This window comes from Sparus aurata, chromosome 9, assembly GCF_900880675.1.
Source record: "Sparus aurata chromosome 9, fSpaAur1.1, whole genome shotgun sequence".
Taxonomy (NCBI): Eukaryota; Metazoa; Chordata; class Actinopteri; order Spariformes; family Sparidae; genus Sparus; species Sparus aurata.
The window spans coordinates 8,997,297-9,017,449 of NC_044195.1; the positions used below are offsets into that span (position 1 = coordinate 8,997,297).

The window sequence follows — 20,153 nt, forward strand, 5'->3', positions numbered from 1 at the left end:
CTTTGATCTTTCATCCAGCAAAAGGCATTAAAATGCCACAAGTTGTAGGAATGAGTGATAAACAATTTTAGACAATATGTTCCTCCATTTTGGTTCTCATGCTTGTCTATCTTCGCAAATAACTGAGTGCCTGCTAGACTGCGTGCATATGTTTTTTCAAAAAACGTTTTAAAAAGCTTGTGAAAGCTATTCTGTTGCTCTCTAACGGCATCACAACTGTGATACTTTGGGGTGGGAAGTGTCGAGATGCAGAAAAGGCGCAAACAGTGAGAAAGAGAAGTAGCACAGGAAGTGACTGAGGTCTCGGTTAAGGCAAAGAAACGGTAGTGCTCACCCAGATGCCTCGACTCTCCAACCAGACGGCGCAGTGCAGCAGACATTTTCTGCTCGGAGGATCCAACCGGTTCTGGTTGGTTAGACGAACAGGCTGGAGGGAAGCCTCGGGTCCAGTCTGCTGAGGAGGATTTCTTCCAGGTATGTCCCTAATAGGTGTCGTGACAATAAAGTACCACAAATCCATACATGTGTGTTCATATGGCTCTGGTTCTGCCAGTGGTGGATGAAGTATTCAGATGCTTTAATAAAGTAAAATTACAAATGACACACCATGAAAATACTGAAGAACAAGTAAAAGTCAACCTGTTGGATTTATTATCAGTATAAGTACTCATTGTGTAGTAAAATGTTACCTGTCAGTGTTTTCCTTTCACATCTGAGGTTTGTGCATTAATATTACTGCTGCATTAATGTTAATGTGTCATTTTACTGCTGCTTACATTTAAGGTTAGCTGTTCTTAACTGCTATATACTTGTGGTCAGTTCAATCTACATCGACGCATTATAAGATCATTTGAATGTGTGTAGCGTGGCTGTCCTGTGAGAGCCACGTAACTCTAAAAAGGTCAACTTTCATGTTGTCAGAACACGGCCTGTTTTCAGCTTTGTGACATTTTCAAGCTAATTTTAAAGTTTATCTTGCTTACGTATCACAGCAAACATTCAAAATCAGCACATCTGGAGAAACGTGTTTTGCTTCGACAGGAAGGATATGAAATGAGTCTAAAGCTGCCAGATAAATGAGAACAACTTCTTCCTCTGTGGTTCAGTAAAGCAGAGGCACCAAGTTGCACTTTATTAATCCATTTTAATTCTGTTTTGTGTGACACCGAGCGACTGTGTGTCTTCACTACACCTGTCGGCTGAAGGAGAGCTTGAGGGTCGTCATCGTCAGCTTTGTCTCATGTGAGAAGTGATGTAAGGCGGACTGACTTTACACACTTTTTGGATTATTAATAAATCGCCCAGTGATTTTGAGAAAGCTATATAGTATGACACAATGCAAAGATGCAACATTAAGTGGTTTGGGGGTTTTAAGTGGTCCTTGATCCACTATGGAGAGAGGGGAAGATGAGTAAGTCAGAGATTACAAAGTAAAAGAAGTAAAACATCAACAAAGACCATTTTTGTTCTTCAAATTCCACTGTCATCAAAGTGGAGACAGTCATTCACAAATTTAACCATCACATTGTGCTCTCAGATAAAGTATTCTGTAGTAAATGATTCTCTGAGTGCTGTAAAAACAGCTGCAATGAAACAAATAAGTCTCTCAGACCACACGCACATTACAATTATGATCACAGAAATGAAATGACTGTGGGTCCTATAAACAAAGATAACACAGTGCAGCTATAGAGCAACAGAAAGTGACAACATACACCCACAATGTGGTAAGTGAGATATTGTTCACAATTGTGTAGCACAGAAAGATTGTTATTATTTCTGTCAAATTCTACAGAAGAATTGGGTTTAATAATGTTAAACGTGTCTGGTTTCAATGCTCATGAAATCAAATCACTACTGGAAGATACATGTCAGGTGTTTGCTCTACATTACTACAAGGGATTAGTATATGATAATATTTCTGGTGCTGCATGTGCTTAAAAAAAAGATCATACCAGTGAAGCCTCTGGCACGGCTGATTTTATCTGGTGATAAACATGCTACCTGGAGATTCAGACTGCGACATGGAGGATGTTGAAAGTGAATGTTTTACTGTCAGCAAACCTACTAGATAAATATTCATAGAATTGTCACCGTCCAGATTATGTGATCTATGCATATTGTAAGACACGAATGACCTTTAGTCAGACAGTTGATGCTGCCAACGAGCCGGGCCACATCAAACATGGTGTGAAAAGGAGAACGTGACAGCATTGTGAATGACTTTGTCTAGAGGATTTTTTTTAGAGACAATTCTGTCTTGATTGTTAAGTGCAATGCAAGATGCAAGATGCAATAGAATTTTAGGACAAGTTTGTATAAGGAAATGTAGTGTGTAGTCTCTAAAGGCCACTCTTAAAACCAGAATTAATGAGGATGGTGTGGAAAAAGATTAAACATGTTCATATTTATCCAACATATGAGTCTATTCTTATTCATGTATAAATGAAATTCATAAATGATCAAGTTTCATTCTTTGAATTTAAAAAGTTGAAGCAGACTCTTGGAACAATAGTAACTGGAACTGAGTACTGCCAGCATTGTGCTCAGTGGAGTGTGCCCAGCGGCTGAGGGTAATAATGGAGAAATGCAGGTGCTATTCTTTTCCAATGACAGTTGAATAGTACCTGAAAGCACACAAGGTAGGAGGACAAGTAATGAAAAAAATAAAACTTATTTATGTAATGGAATGCGCAGAATGAGTTAAGAAGTCTCCAGCAGCCCGAGGAGAGAAGCTGCCCTGTGGTCTGCTGGGTGCGGTGGGTGTTGGGTTGGATCAATAATGAGTCATTTTTACCGAAGTGATATTTTTAAATTAACATGGGGGCACATAAGTGAACTTCTGATTATACTTATACATAGGTCTGAAAACTTCCTGTAGATGACTTCTTCTGAGGTCAGAACAGCTGACTGTACAGGTCTGTGTCAGTGTGTCCACTGAAGCTCCTCTTTTGTCTCCACACAGGAGGTCTCATCAGCGTAACAGAAGTCCACAACCCCAACAAGAGGCCAATGAAATGGGGTAAGATAGCTTTTTGAGGCGTCAGTATATAATGGGAATTATGAACCCAATTACCTCAATAGATGTTAGCTAGGTATGTTTCTGCCACAGAACAGAATGTTTCTTTATGCTGCAACTTTACGGCTGTTCAGGTTGAATTTTCTATTTTCACAACGGTGCGCTTACGGCCGGCTTAGGGTCAGGCGCAAAAAGCACTAGGTGAGCGTGAGGAAAACAGCATGGTTTCGGCTTACAAGACCTTTTTTGGACACCACGAAGATGCCTGAGACACAGCTGGAAATGTTTGCAGATCTCCTGAAATAACGCTGGATTTTTTTCACCACAAACAATCCCCAGGTGTCCTCACAGATACACACTGGTGTGTGACTCGATGCAGCAGTCGGTCATTTGCCAGTCTCGTTGTCTTGAAATCGCGCGACCACCATCCCCTCTACCTCCTTAAGTCACAGTCAGCTTATAAGCATATAACGTGAACTTGTTGTGTCACACAGTTTCACCTACATCTTTAATTATTTGACTTCCTGCATACTTAGAATTCTACAGGATGTACAGTGAATCATTAACTGCTGAAAGTCCAAATTGAGTGTGGACACAGAGAGGTGCTGTGTATCTGTCAAGACCTATCAATCATTTCAAGAGTGACAGCAGGTTCCAATCATGTGTTAAATTATGTTGGTTGGCTATAGGTCAAGTTTGGTGCTAATCAAGTCAATTTTCCATTAAAAAAATTAAAAAATTGTGAACGTTTTCTGTAGGATCAGTGTACAATTACAGTCTTTCACTATTTCAAGCAATGTATACTTACATTTACTTTTTATTTATTTCTGTGAGTATTTTCTTTAACGTCTGATTTGGCTGAACTTACTGTAACTGAGTAGCTTGGCAGGAAATAGTTTCAAGAGGGGGTTAGTTCACTGGTTCCTCCTTTTCAGGTCGCAGGACAAGCAATACAGAAGGACTTTCGGAAGCCTTCTGTAGAGAAGGTAAAAGTGCAGCTCTAGGCCCTGTAATGAGTCATGGTCTGCTAAAATGAAACTGGAGGAAGTGGTAGCCTACATGCAATCAACTTCATAGACGTGACCAACTGCAAAAACAGTGTGTGAAACTTTCAAATAAAAACAATGTGTTGGATGCACTCCACTTAAGTCACAAAATGAGACTGTGGTGAAGGATGGGGGAAAAAAGCTGCCTCTGAAATGACCTGCACCTCATCCTCTGTAGGGGAAGTGGAGATGACAGCGGGCCGGGGAGGCTGAGTCGCAGACTGTCACGCCTGAGCGGCAGGCATCAGAACAGAGATCCTCCGAGACCGCCAGCCCAGCCAGAAAGACCCCCTGCTCCTCCACCTGACAGGCCTGTTCAACAAGGTGTGTGTCCTCTCTGGCACCAGGTAGATTTATAATGTTATAATTGATCCCGTCTGATACGAGAAAGAACAGAAGCTGCATTAGCTTGAAGGCATCTATCCAGACGAAGACAACTACAATATGTAAGACAACAGAAAGTGTGCAAGTAACCAAGTACATGTGTTTGTGAACCATACTTAAAGGTAGGTTAAACCGAAAATGTTGTTCTGCCCACCCCCATAGCAATGAAAAGTGAAGTGATGTACTGTAGTCAACAAAACATCTCTGGAGCTTCAAAGCGAAACAGTGCTGCAGCATTCTCCCAATCTACTGAAGTAGCTGGGGACTCGTTTTAAAACAGAGAAACAACAGAAACAAAAATGGCTCCGGTGTAATCCAAGACTCCGGAAAGCCCAGAGATCCCGAACTGATCTGAAAAGACATTTACACCTTTGACTTCACGCGGGGTGCTCGCTAACACATTTTTGTAGCTATGCTGGAATTCCAGCTTGAAAAGGGCTTCTTTTAAGTTTTAAAACAAGTCCCCAGCTACTTCAATGCTGCAATGCTGTTTTGCTGTGACGCTCCAGAAATGTTTAGTGGACTACAGAACTTCACCTGCGTGGGAGGCAGGAGATAGAGACTGGTTATTCATTTTGTGTGAACTTTTCCTTGAAGAACAATTTTGAGATACTTATTTACTTATAAGTATTTCCATCTTATTCTACTTTGTTTCTCTACATCAGTAAATTTCAGAATTTATCTGACACAACAGTTGGTGGTTAATTTTCAGATAAAAATTTCACATCATCAGTTTATGAAATATGATGCATTATCAAAGATTACATAGGAAGTAGATAAATTAGCCCTGCGTCGGCCAGCTACAACATTAAAGTACTACTTACAAAATTACTACATCAATCATGATCGAGTAATATTTTGACTGGGGCAATTTATGAGTACTTTTAATTTTGATACTTTTACATTTTGATACAAATACTTCTGTACGTCCCATACGTGAGTTGGTCTGGGGTTACAAGAGTAGAATAGCAGGCTGGTCGTTCTAAAGGCATCAGGAAGATCATTAAACAAACACTCATAACAGTTTTAGTGGCTGAGCAGTTCAATGTACTGATCAAGACGTTCCTCATTTCTAAATATCTGTTCTTTATTTGAATCTTATAGATGACAGACCTCCACAAGCTGCCTCTCCGGCCCTGGCTCCGGTTCCAGCTCCTCTCCCCATGGAAATGCCACCTAAGCGTCCAGACAAGGCCACAAAGCCCAAACTCCCCCCTCGGCCGCTGTCTAAGGTGTTCTGTAGCGGTGAACATGGAACAGCTGTGTTGCAGGTATATCTGTGGTTTATTAACTAACTGAGTGGCTCTGGGTTATCCACAAATATGAAAACAAACAACTTTTAAGAAAGTCGTTCTACATGTTTAAAATACCCAATTTCCCCAATTGGTACCACTTGCTTCATCAGTTGCACCACAGTTGAATTAACAGTGGTCATTTTTCTTTTTTCTAAACACAAGAACTACATTATGCTTAGAGCATAATCACTCCTGTCTTCAAGGGGATTTTAATTCTTTCATTAAATATAATTTCACTTACATCTGCACTCCACCAAATCCAACACCATCAACACAGTAAAGAGGCAGAGAAGACTGTAGTAAAGGCCACCAGTCCCCAAAGTGGTCTCTTAACATTTTATACATCCCGCAGGGCTTTGATACTTTCCGGGCAGATGCGACTCTCTGTGATGTCATCTTGGTTCCTGGGGACAGCAAGGAAACTTTCCCAGTCCACAGAGTCATCATGGCGTCATCCAGCGACTATTTCAAGGCAATGTTTACTGGTGGGTTCCTCTGTTTTATTAGGGTATAAGCAGACAGTGTGGGACGTTAGCAGGGCTGCCAAGTTTACCAAACTTTAGAGTAATGTCTTATTTGAAATTGACATCAGGGTTAGACTGTTGTGATCAATATTTGCTCATGTTCTCACTCACCTCCATGTCAGCTGCTCTCCCCGCCCTGTTGGCCTCATGGTGATCTCCCCCTCTCTGTCTTTACTCTAAATATCCCAGTGAACAAGTACAAAATATTATCAGTAAATTAAGAATGTTCATACACTTATTGTACATTAAGTGACTGCTGTGATGTCATTTTTCAGTTTGATTCAGTCATTATTTCTCCTGTCTGCACACACACAAACACCATAAATAAGAGCTGGTGGTGACTGTGGTGATTTGGTTGACTTTTTAAAGTGCCACTGTAGGTGGCTGCTCCCCTAACAGCCCTCCACTTTTTCCCTGTTTCTACTGTCTTCTCCACTTTTTCCTCTGCTGTGTCATCATCTGTCTCCTCTGCTCTCTCATCCTCTGTGTCCCCTGGAGTCTCAGCCCCCTCCACTGTGTCAATCCTTATCAAATTCAAAGTCTCTTGCACTGTTTCCTCTGACTCCTCTGACTCCTGGCAAGTTATTTGGCAGGGGGTGGCTGACCCCTCGCTGCCCAGAATGAAAGCAGGTCTTTCTGCTTCTTCCGTGACATCTTAAAAAAAAAGAACAAAAGAACTGTAAGTGTGTTGTGAAGGAATGACCCACACAGTCTCAAAAACTAGCATCTACCCCGTAAATCCCATTAGCTCATGGTATAAATTAGCTCACGAGCAAATAAGTGATTTCTTTTTTTAAATCCAATCGGATTGTTTGGGATTAATATCTGGGTAAGCCAATGGGAGGCAGAATAGGCCCCAAAGTACGGCAAGCAGCAAGTGAGGAAATATATTAGAGGGGGAAATGATAAGAAGTGGCAATTTATTTGTCCTGATTTGTCCTCTGTTTTGTAGCAATTTTAGAACATCTCAGATTTAGCTTCTCAGGCCATCATTAGCAAGCTTACATGTTATTTCCAGACCTTTAGCTGATAGTTGTGGTCCTTTGATGTGTTGGGTTGTAATGAGGTACTCATCCCTATATATTTTAGGTGAGCCTTCTTTTAGCTGGCTAAAATATGTCTTGCCGTCAGTCTTTTTCAGCAGTACAATGCTCCGCCTGTCTACTGCAGGTAATGCAGATAAACACCTCATACAACCCCACATCAGAAGACCCCCACAATCACTTCAAGTAGTGAGACACTGTGTGTGTGATTGTGTAGCCTCGTAATGACCTGACATTCCCAGCTCACACTGCGATCGCTACAGCTACACCACTAGCTTTGCTGAGATGATTAATACCAGCAGTCATATTTCCATTTTTAGATTAACAATCTAAAATAGTAAAAGGAAAGAGGAAGGACTTGTTCACGCTCTAGCTTCTGCATTTACAACTTTTGCATTCGACACCATCATTAACTGCATTACTATTACTATCCTCACACTGTGTAAGAGCCAGGATTTACTGTGTCAGCTGTGTCTGTGTCTTGCTGACTGTGCACTCTGACGTCATGCCTGCACCATGCAAATCCTCTGTAACGAGGCAGAATCATTCATTGACCTTGTCTTTGTGCTCGTTTCTCCTTGTGCAGGAGGCATGAGGGAGCAGGAGATGAGAGAGATCAAGCTGCATGGGGTCACTAAGTTGGGTTTAAAGAACATCATAGACTTCATTTACACATCCAAAGTCAGCCTGGACATGGGTAATCTCCAGGATACACTGGAGGCCGCCAACTTCTTGCAGGTCATGCCTGTCCTGAGGTTCTGTAACCAGCTCCTGAGCAGTGAGGTGAGAGGCTTCTGTTTTCAGTGTGATGTCACTCAACGGTGATGTTGCAGAAATTCATTATTGAAAGGTTTTTATATTCAGTTACGCTGGAGGTCTAACTCATTAAGCTGCCAGATCCCTCTGAGTGCTTCACTGTCCTTCAATGCCCCCAATTATACTGGCCAGAATACATTTTTGAGTGACCTACGTATGTGATGATTAACGCCTGGGGCTGCAAAATAGGGAAAGCAATGAAGAGGGGCGCAGATATTTGTTAATTAACTGAATGTATTCCCTTTGTTTTTCTTCGATGCAGATCACAATTGATAACTGTGTGGAGGTGGAGCGTATCGCCATAGACTTACTTCTGGAGGACGTTCAGCAAAATATAGGTGACTGTTACGAAAATGATCTAAGAGCACAGTGACAAGAATACAGCTTTATTCAATCTGTATAAACACGTAGATGAGTTGAAAGGTAGAGTTTGATTGTCAGAAAACCCTTAAAACTGGTCTATATCCATCCATTACTCCATTATTTATTTGTCTGCTAAAACATATAATATGAAAAACTCAAGATCAGTGTAGACCATGATAATCAGTGTTGATCCTCTTTGTTGTGACCTAGGTGAGTTTGTGAGCCAGAACCTCTCAGCCCTGGTGGAGTGTGACCGTTACCTCCAGCTCTCTGAAACCACCATGGCCAACGCTCTCTCCAGCAACTCCCTGGAGGGTTTCTCTGAGATGGAGCTCTACAACATCGCGCGAGGATGGCTGGACCATGACCACCCCAATCGCCACTCCTCTGTCTACAACTTGATGCGTCACATTCGCTTCCCACTCATGAACCCTGGCGAGCTCATTCAGATCTCCCAGGATGATGAAGAGGGGGGAGACTCCATGATGCGCTCCGACACGGCCTGCGTGAACCTCCTGCTAGAGGCCAGTAACTACCAGATGATGCCCTTCATGCAGCCAGCTCTGCAAACTGAGAGAACACAAATACGGTCAGACTCCACCCACATTCTGGCTCTGGGCGGTGTGATGCGACAGCAGCTGGTGGTGAGCCGTGAGCTGAGGCTGTATGACGAAAAGAGCGGCCACTGGAGGGCCCTGAAGCCAATGGAGGTGCCGCGTTACCAGCATGGTGTGGCTCTTCTGGGCGGCTTTCTCTTCATTGTTGGAGGTCAGAGCACATACACATCACTCTCTACACTCAGGACGATATTCAAATCAAGCTGTCTATTATTTCTATCTATATCTGCAGAGGGAACGTTCTCCAACATGTTGCATCGCCACCGCAGTGTAGGGTGAGGCGAGGCATATTTTGTTGGTCGCAATCTGCAACCTCATCACTAGATGACTCCAAATCCTACACCCTGGACTTATAACATTGGCATTTAATTAGGGACAAACACATGTACAATAGATCAAAAAATATAGATGCCAGGCCTAACAGATGCTTTTTCCCAAAGCTAAAAATCCTAGCCCACGGAAACATAACCCCGAGCCAAGCCATGGTTTGCTTTTTGAAGAAGAAACTTTGGCTCTTGACAAATCAACAAAAAAGTTTTAAATAATTTCAAATTCGTAAGTTGAGTTATAAGCTTCAGTTTGTTGGATAGTTGACTGTTGGGTCTAATTCCTAACTCAAATATGGATTTTTTTGTGTTGTGGCCAACTAAGTCTTAGCGTAGCTGTCTTATAAATTGGAGCTTTAATTACTTGTACTTGAAGTCATGTTACATAATGCATCATCAAGACTGAGAAGCATGAATGAATGCATGAATTTTAAAAAAAATAAGATTGAATCACAGGTTATAATGTATCCTCCATTGTATTTACCACTCTTATTTTCATTCTTGTTGACTTCTCAGGCCAAAGTACATATGACACCAAGGGTAAGACGGCCATAGACAGCGCCTACCGCTATGACCCACGATTCGACAAGTGGCTTCAGATTGCTTCCCTCAACGAGAAGAGGACTTTCTTCCACCTGAGTGCTCTGAAGGGGAAACTGTTTGCAGTCGGAGGAAGGAATGCCTCAGGAGAGATCGGTGAGCTGCTTCTAATCCTTGTTGCTTTTCTTTACTTACGACTGTCAGCTGATCAATTGACCATTCATTTTCGACATGTTTAAATGTATTGATGCAGTTAATGAAAACTTGCTGTTCAAATCCGTTTAACTTGCAACTATTTATCTTTTTGACCACTTGGGAGCAGTGGAAACAATCTATAAATGCAGCACTGACATATTATCAGCTTTTTAATTGACAAGGCTAACCAGTTAAAGCTCCTGTTTGCAAGATGGTAAAACTGACGCTTTGGGTTTCCCAACTCGTCAGATACTGACGCTTTCAGATGGTGGCCGACCCGACCTACAATCCTAAAGCGTCAGTATCTGACGAGTTGGGAAACCCAAAGCGTCAGTTTTACCATCTTACAAACAGGAGCTATAACAAACTGTTACTGAACAACATTATCATTCATTTGAAGTGGTGTTTGCCCACTTTCAGGTGTTATTTTCTGTTCCTCACATTGTTTTTAAATTGTCATTTGATTTTTTTTTTTTTCACATATGATTATAGCCACTCTAACATTAGCATATAGATATTTTTTCAGATTATCGGTTCTGAAACAAGTATTTCTGTTCCCCCCACTGCTGCTACTATCACTGTTCCTTACTTCAGCTATTACTGCTGTTAATGCTGCTACTGGTTTTATGCTGGTCACAAAACAAATATATGTGAGTCTTTTGTATTGATGCATTCTTACCCCAAATATCACTTTGATCAGACACGGTGGAATGCTACAACCTGAAGAAAAACGAATGGACCTTTGTGGCCAATATGGTGGAGCCTCACTATGGACATGCTGGAACTGTTCACGGGAACCTCATGTACATTTCAGGTAACACTGTTCAACACAGTCAGTGTTCATTTTTACTGCCTACAAGTGTTTTAAGACCAAACCCAATTTTTTGTCGTGTATGAACCATGTGGGCTCATCCTATTTTCCCACAACTGACACTGTTAGAGATTTGTAAGGGCTATTCTTGCAGTTCAAACTGTACCAAATAAATGAAAACAGATGGGCACTTCAAATCGGTTTGAATAGTAAAATTCAAGAGACTTATCAATGGAAGTGGCTTGCCCATGAATTTAACATAAATCAGTAGGCTATAACGGTTACAGGTTCGTTGATTTGTCATTTTAAAACACCAGGGTTGCAACATGGAACTGAGTTGAAGTCCAGTCATGCAACACAAGAGAAACAAAAAACCTCCTTCCATCATTGTTTGTAATGTGGCCAGTAATGGTGGTGTCGTCTACATACTCTTCAGTAGACTTCTCCTGATGTCAGGGAGTGCAGTCATGGGTGTACAGTGTGAACCGGAGGGGGCTGAGCACAAAGCCATGGGGGGCTCCAGTGCTGAGCACAAAACTGTAGGTTAGAAATTTCTGATCCAGGGAAACACACATTAAACATTTGCTGAGAACATTAAACCAATTGAAACGCCCTTTAAATGTATGATAGTGAGTGGATATTGATAAAATAACCCTTCTGTCAGTGAGTTGCTAAAATACCACTATGACTGTATTAAAAACTGACTCATGCGACCATTTGTTCTGCTACCTCTCTGGTTAAGTTGTGGTCAGGTTTAGCAAGAATTCTGTGGTAAGGGGGAGATCATTGTCAGGGTTAGTGTGACAGAAAGCTAGCCCTTGTGGTAAAAAGAAAGCAACACAGACTGTTCTCAGGCAAGGGAGCGTGACTTTCTCACACGGTCTCCAGTGCTGATGACATTCTTTGAGCATTTAAGCGGACTTCCTCAATTTTGTTACAGCTGTCTGACAGCATCATGCAATGTCTCCCACTGGTACTGACAGAGAGGAAAGTCATCCTTTACACAATCAACACAGGTCCTGTCACCGAAAAAGGTCCTTTTAAACATATCATTTGTATGAATTCTGCATTACAAGCTCTAACAACTACTAGATCTTTGTTGTTGTGCTGTGTACTTACATTATCCCAATAGTTCCAACAATGTTCAAACCAGAGAAATACACAAGTTTACTCAAGGTGCACCTCTCGCCACTTTTTGGGTCAAACTTAAAACATTTCCTCATCTATGAACATTGGTATTTCATGAGTATTTCACCGCAAGCTAAGTGATGACTGGTTTGTATTGGGGCTACTTACAGTGTTTATTCACCCCAAACAGCCAGATTACTACAGTATACTGAAAATTATCTGTAAACTAACATTAGCGAGCAAAGTCACACCACAAATTCAGCACTCACCAGAGACTCTGGTTCCTCTCTGTAAGGTTACGTTTATGAGGAAAAGTACATTTCTTTCCTGGGATAGTGTGAAACCATTGGCAGGAACATGCATAGCGTCACTGCATGTGTTTTTTGCATTTGGGTCCTTGTGCATTTGCGCAAGACAAACACAACTGGGAACCAGTCATAGAATAACTTAACTTAAGCACTACTAGAGGTAAAAAAAAAAATGAAAAATTGAAAAATAAAAATAATTTAAAATTCCACAGAACATCATCAAAATGATAAGGAAAGAGAACAGTTTGACTGATTCCAGCATTGGGTTGTTGACAGTGGAAATAAGGGCACCTTGTGTGTCTTCATTCACAGCTAAAACTGTTTTCTGAGGCGATTGTCTAAAAGTGTGTGAAATGTTTCATTTTGATGCGATGAATTATTGACTTGCTTGCTTGGCTGACCTATTTGAAACCACTTCCTGTTTAGCAGCAGATTCTGTTGAGCTGATGTGAGCCTGCTCTCAGTCAGGTTTCTCGGCAACCTTGGACAGGAAACTCAGGTTAAGCGCGGAAACGCTAGTTTCACTTGTAGGACGGAGAAACAGGAAATGCAAAGACCTGTGGTTAAAGTGGCTCACAGTGCCATAAAGCCCACGGCTTTCAGAAGCTGTGGGGGTGTCGTAATTATTACTAAGACAATACAACACATACTGTGCTTTGCCACAACACCTTGTATTTAAATCACATACTAATTGTATAACACATAGTATAATTTAATAAAAAAAAAGGTAGTCAATGGTTAAAAGTTACAGGACAATTGATATAGAATTTATCGTTTCTACATCTCTATGTAGGCATATACATGATACTCTGCTCTTCTTGAGAGAAAGATTCATAAACAAACCAGGGAGCCCTGAGCTTATCAAAGTGTTATGTCTGTACGGCATGCTTACACCAACAGCAGAAACAGCTCAACATGAGCTCTCCTAGTGGGAAATACAGTATCTTGTGATCTGGCCTGGTTTGGTCTGCTTCTGAGAAATAGACGTGGCTCTCAGTGGGTTGTTAAATGTTCAGCTACAGTATACTCATGCATAAAGTTAATTTGTGAAAGCCCCTACTGGAAGCTGCTGCTCGTTTTTTTGGGTTTTTTTTTTACATGAGGCAACATTATTTCCATTTTGTCAATCAGAATAACCAAAACAGTCACATAAAGGTGACTAAAGTCTGCTGCCAGAAGCAGAACTTTGGTGGAAAAATAATATTTTCACCTGCTTTACACTTATAAAACAACAAGATAATGTATTAATTTTAGGTGAATTCAACTTTTTCACAGACACACAAGTCAAACACATGTAAACAGGACGTTTACCTTTGCATTTGAGTATATGGAGAGATTTCAGAGTAAGGCGGCTGCCCTGTAATCCAGTGCCCCGGGCAGTGAGGGGTTCGGTACGTTGCACAAGTGCGCCTTGCCACCCAGGAGGTGAACTGGCACCTCTCCAGCCACCAGCTCACACTCTGACTGGTCCCCAAGTCAAGTCCCAACAGGCTGAGCTACATCTGCCCAAAAAATGACCATGTTGGATAATTGTTTTTGAATATTGAAAAAAAAAAATGGGACACCAATTCTGCAAACTGTAGAGCCCCTGAGCACCTGAGAGAGTATTAGTTTTATCTTGTGCACACATGAAAAGCAGCTTATTGCACAACTGGGTCATTTGATTCAAAGAAAATGTTGCATAAGGAGTTCTTTGATTCAGTCACCCGTAGTCTGGAGAAGAAATTGATCATTTCTACAATGCCACTATCATTGATGAAGAAGCATTTCATGTTACAGTTAGTTTACATGCTTTCGGAGAGGTTGCACCGTGTGTGGTAGGTAATAGATGTGATTTAAAATAATGTTCAGTATAAATCAATAGTTCATTGCTCACACTTGGTTAAGAGCTAAGTCCTGACTGAAATGCTTTAAACACAAGAATGCAAAACACCTTTATTGTAGAAGTAAGTGGTTAAGTGACCAGACAAGAACATGTGCTTTTGCATGTTGTAGTCTGTTAATTAGGAATAATACATTTTGCTGTACACCTTGTTCCAAAATTCATTTCTGCCTACCGTGTCCTTGTGACAAGGCCTGCCTAGATGGAAGGAAGTTAGTGCAAAACCTTTTGTAGGCTTTGGAAACGGATCAGCAGTATAAAAGAGACACAGTCTGTTTTTGTTTGCTATAGACATTAAACCACTGTGTGATCCTCTCAGTCAAGGAAATCCCTGCATTGTTGTCAGCTCATCTCGGCAGGGCTGTGTCAGACAATACACCATATGGAGTCATATGTGTCATATGACTCCATATGGTGTATTGTCTGTTGAAAGAGGATTCCCGAAGCCAGAGACTTATCATTTGAACTGTATCTTGAATTTTTTTTATATTGAGGATGGCCTTAGCGGTTTGTTTACGCCCATTGAAGGGCATTTTTCAGGGAATACTGGGTGTTTAAAGTTTCATGCTTGGTTTCTATAATTATAACTTTTACAATAATGTTGAAAGAACAAGATCTTCCATATCAGAACATGTAGTATATTTCACTGTATGTCATTTGGAGAGAATACTTCTGAGCCAAATCAAACCTTTACTAATCCTTTATCTTTTTCACACCCAACATCATAAGTGTAAAACAACATATAGCACGTATTAGTGACTTCAGTGTGAACAGTTATACCTTTTACTGCTTCTTCCTGTTCCTCTTTGCAGTAAGGACAATAACAACCTTGAGCTTTACCGAGGAATGATAAGACCTATTTTGATATCAGATGGTGTTTTAGAGAACAGAGGGTTAAGAAATAAAGCTACAAAATAAGTTTGTAAGTAAAAAGTGACCACAAAAAAAGAAAGACCTCATTTGAAGATGATCCATAGATGGCATTGTCTTCAGAGGGTGAAAGCAGGTGCGTTGCCCACATCTGCTTTTGTATCTGGTCAAAGGAAAGTACCTGTTCCACATTAGAACAGAGTCATGCATTGTACCCAAAGTGACCAAGACAACCTTGAATCAAGCAGACCTGCTTTGTCCCCACATTAAGAACAACTTATATACTCTGATGCTAAAATAAATAACAACTCATTTATTAGACATATATAGACATAACCCTTTTTTGTCCACTTTTCACCAGTTAACCATATGATTGTTGTAGCTTGAGTATTTGTCTTTAGTTTCACATTTAAAAAAATAAATCATTAACTGAGTCATTGAACAAATACCTGTAATTTCCTACATTATTTTTTTAAAAAAATAAAGACCATTTTAAATTTTTGCTTATCTTATCTGTCAACACAGTCAAATGGACAAATAGCTGCAGACCTAAAATTACATCTACCAGATTATTTCCCCAGGAATGTTTAAGTGTTAAAAATGTTCCCCTATCCAATATTTACCAATTTAAATAAAACACACTTAAGTACCTGCAAGATCTTTTGAGGAGGGACGTTTTGAACACACTGTAAAATGAGTTTGTTTATCTTTTGTCACACAGGAGGCATCACCCGTGACACATTCCAGAAGGAGCTTTGGTGTTACGATCCTGTCGCTGACACGTGGAATCGACGAGCCGACATGATGGAGCTCCGCGGCCTGCACTGCATGTGCACCGTAGGAGACAAACTCTACGTCATGGGCGGGAATCATTTCCGAGGCAGCAGCGACTACGACGACGTCCTGGGCTGCGAATACTACAGCCCAGAGACAGACCAGTGGACAATGGTGGCGGCAATGCCCCGGGGCCAGAGTGATGTTGGTGTGACGGTGTTTAACGGGCAGATCTACGTGGTGGGAGGGTACTCCTGGAACAGCAGGTGCATGGTTGACATTGTGCAGCGGTATGATCCAGAGCGGGACGTGTGGGACAGGGTGTTCAATGTGTTGGAGCCTCTGGGGGGGATCCGTGCCTGTACAATGACAGTTCATCTGCCGGAGGGATCAGTGGATGAGGCACAGATTCAGGATTGTCCGCTGCCCACAGCGAAGAACTGATCAAGTACCACAAACAGGGGGTTTCCAGCCTCTGCCTCTATCAGACCAGAACTCGCAAGAAGAAATTTGCTGAAGAGGGCAAAACAGGAAGTAGCGTGGGTGGCAAACACAAGCTGCAGGTGCAAGCATGGCTAACTAGTTAACAATAGCATTCAACAATTTAAAAATTCTGCACCTTTCTGTCAAACACTTTATGTCACTTCCTGTCATTACATTTATTGTAAGCCATGCAGCATGCCTCCTGCTCTGCTGCTCATGTTGTCTCACTCAATATGTCGCTATTTAAAGGTCAAACCCACCCTCCCTTTTAGCAGTGCTGGAAATCTATTCATTGGGTATTGAGTTTTGCTTCTTCACAGATCAGAGCTCAATCAGATTGATTTCTGAGGCAAATAGATTTCAGGCTGTAGCCTTGAGTGTTATCCATAGGCCAAAAGACCACTATATGAAGTTCCGAGCGAGTTAAAGTGACCGCAAATGTGCACAGCTGTAATGTGAGCTTATTGGTTCACACTGAACTGTTGTTTAGGGAACCTAGCTAGCTTCTATTTATGTCTATACAAAAGCCATATGAATTGTGGCCTGCTGCTTTGTTTGTATGGCCATGCAGCAAGATAGCTTCCGTCCAGCCAGTACAGTGTAGGGAGTCAACAGTCATTGTGGTCAAAAAAAACAGCCAGCAGCACAGTAGTGACCTTCACTTAAAAAAGGATGAACAGACTGTGAAATTTGGCCTTGTAGATGTAATATCATGAGTCATAACTCAGCAACACAACACTGATTCCAGTCTTTCCTTGATTCCCTGTGCAGTCATGTGTGTGACCGAACCAAACCATAACATATTGGCAAGTCATCTGAGTAAATATCCCAAGTTTGTGGAAATTCCTGTGAGCCACTGTGGTTCATTAAGTTACTCATGCGAGACTCTGACATCCCCTCCACCTCTCAAACCACTGGAGAAATTGCAGAGGTCGAGGCTAACACACCTAACAATAGCCAACATTATACAACCGCTGCCAACGTGCTTATTCATGGGACCAGAATTCTATACAAAAGGTATTAGGGGATCTTTGCTCTGTCTCAATCACCTAAGGGGTTCTTGGCCTGAAAAACATTCAATTAAGCAGTGTGAATTGATCCAGTCATTTCTCACTATTGATCTCATGAATAGGTCAAAAACATTGTCACCAAACTGTGTGCTATGATGACGCACAAGCTGAGAGGAGCAAACTGATCTCTCAGTTTCATTATGAAAATCAAGTGTAAAAAAATTATGAGTTTTGTGTATTTAACCTTTTTAATTAAAATGGATTTCTTTGGATAATAATTCATAAGAACCTGTTCTCAGGGTAATCTTAACACCTTTGTGATGAAGATTCTAATGATCCGCCCTGAAACAGGAAGTTCACTCAACTCTACATGGTCCAGTTTACCCCAAACTTCAGATTTATGATGAGAGACTCATCCTGAATACATTTACATAACAAAAGTCATGTAAAGTCATAGGGCCTATGACCAACCTAGTGGCAAAAAGGAAATTTCGTGTTTTTTTATCTTGATGTAATCCTCGTTGCGGCTTGAAGAGATCCACTTCAAATTAAAACAGAAAATGGTTTGTGGTGAATATTGTGAGTTTTCGACTGTACATGGTTTAATCTTCCCAAAACTTCACTCTTTTCGCAAAGGACCAGCCTGAGGACTACTACATCATAACTATTTGAAGTTATACGCATTGCGCCACCTACTGGCAACAGAAAGTAACCATTTCCTGACAATCATCATAATTTATATATTTTCATGGTGCTGTCGCCCCTTAATAGACTTGAGTCTAAAGAGTTATTTGTGTCGAATGGTTGCCATCTGGCGATAAAAAGAGCCCATTTAACACTGTTTGCAACTTTTTATTTAATTATCGTTTAGGACTTCAAAATGATTCTCCATTTGTAATTAACACAGTCACATTTCCCAAATAAAGCTGAGTGAAATAGCCAATTATAAGACAGAATTTGTGGAATTCCCCTCAAAAAGAGAATGTCAAAGCAGTTTACTTGTTTGCTGTGTTCTGAGAAGGCTCTTGCGACATAGTTGAAAGGTACCATTAAATTATCTATACTGATTGCATAACCTGTGAATATAAAGCAAAACATCCTGTGCTTTTTAGACTAACAGCCCCTTTGATGCCCCCCATAAAGGATTTCATTTCTGTACCTTGTTATTATAACACATATAACACAAGCTCCGTAAGTTACCTTCACAGGAAAAATAAATGTTGGATTTTGTATATTTATATTGATATTCAGTGTTTTGAGTTGAAAATAAAATGCTGATTATGATCTCTGTGTTACACAAAGACTCACATTATTGACTGTCAGAGATGTTCCATCCTATTGACGCACAAGTGTTATAACACAAATACACACACACACACACACACACACACACACACACACACATTTTTTGGTAAATCTTTGGAAGCTACCCTTGAGGCTTCATCCTTCACCCCTAGATAAGACAGCAGACATTGAGACAGCAGTGATATCAACCACTCCACCAAGGACGACAAATGCTTAGGAGCAGATGGCCACAATACAGGAGTAGGCCTTGTGATGGATAACATGGTATTGAAAACACTAAAACAGTGTTGATCTACAGCTGCAAAACCATGCCACACTCAGGCTTTCCATCATGAGCCACCGTATCATTAACTGATCAATCTTTGATTTGGCCATCTGGCAGAGGGGTGAAACCTTGACATGTCAGATCTTGTTTTCCTTAACTGATCTAGCCATGTACCTTCGTCTGGAGTCGAAAGCACTTGGCATAATGAATATACAAGAGTCCAAATCTAATCTACTCATCTTTCCCTTTGAAGGGACCCTATAAAACTGTTCCTCTGAATTTCTAAACAGAGCAGTAAAAAGGGCACTAAAGATGTAAAAACGAACATGCACTTCAAAGCAAAGATCTCCTGTTCCCTCTGCCGCTGTTGTGGAGCACTTTGAAGATAAAAGTTTAAAATATACAAAAAGGGGAACTAGCAGTGTTACATAATGCGGAGTTTTGTTCAAGAGAGAAGAGACACTCCACTGTGTTCAGGTTGAAAACAGAGACGATGTGCTTCCAAAAGAAAGAAAAGTGTTGAATAGCAGCCGACTGGAACAGAACCAGTCTCAAACTAAAGCAACTCGCAAGAGCTAAAACAATTCTCCGGGGATGTCAAATGAAAAATCCAACAACTACACCTCCCTGAGCTGATCAGCAGTGGTCGGATAAATACTCGCATCTTCCATATAAATAAAAATAAGAACACCACAGAGAAAAGAACTGTTACAACTGAGTGTTCTGTATTCAACTCCCTGATACACTGCTGGGTGGTTTCAGCTGTATAATGCATCATAATGGATTCATTAATCCCCTGTTTCTTACTCATTATCTTTATCTGCCAAGGATTTCATAAAATATCTCTAACAAAGAAAAAATGAATAAACTAATCATTGCATGTATAAAATCTTGACCTACTAACTAGAACTAGACGATAAATGAATAGTGGAGTAAAATGTACAATATCTTCTGTGTCAAGACTTTAAACACATCAAACATACAATCAGTTTATTTTTGCTGCTAACATGTACGCATCAAAGACTACAATTATATATACACTAATATGATAAATATAACACTCTGTTGAGCCATGTGGCATCATTAGTACTTTTACAACTTTGGTATTTTGCTGCCAGTACTTGAGTAGATTAACTTATGTAAGATACC

The 20,153-nt window shown here is 40.8% G+C and overlaps 1 protein-coding gene across 1 annotated transcript; it reads left to right on the forward strand.

Annotated features, from left to right (window-relative positions):
* Positions 1-329: 329 nt before the first annotated feature.
* LOC115588777 (kelch-like protein 9) lies at positions 330-18,729 on the forward strand. The gene is made up of 11 exons (XM_030429554.1): positions 330-474; positions 2,966-3,022; positions 4,244-4,389; positions 5,554-5,720; positions 6,097-6,229; positions 7,898-8,094; positions 8,390-8,465; positions 8,701-9,258; positions 9,950-10,129; positions 10,869-10,982; positions 15,889-18,729. Exons 2-11 carry the CDS (start codon positions 3,018-3,020, stop codon positions 16,383-16,385), a joined length of 2,073 nt encoding a protein of 690 aa, XP_030285414.1. The 5' UTR covers positions 330-474; positions 2,966-3,017; the 3' UTR covers positions 16,386-18,729.
* The last annotated feature ends 1,424 nt before the right edge of the window (positions 18,730-20,153 follow it).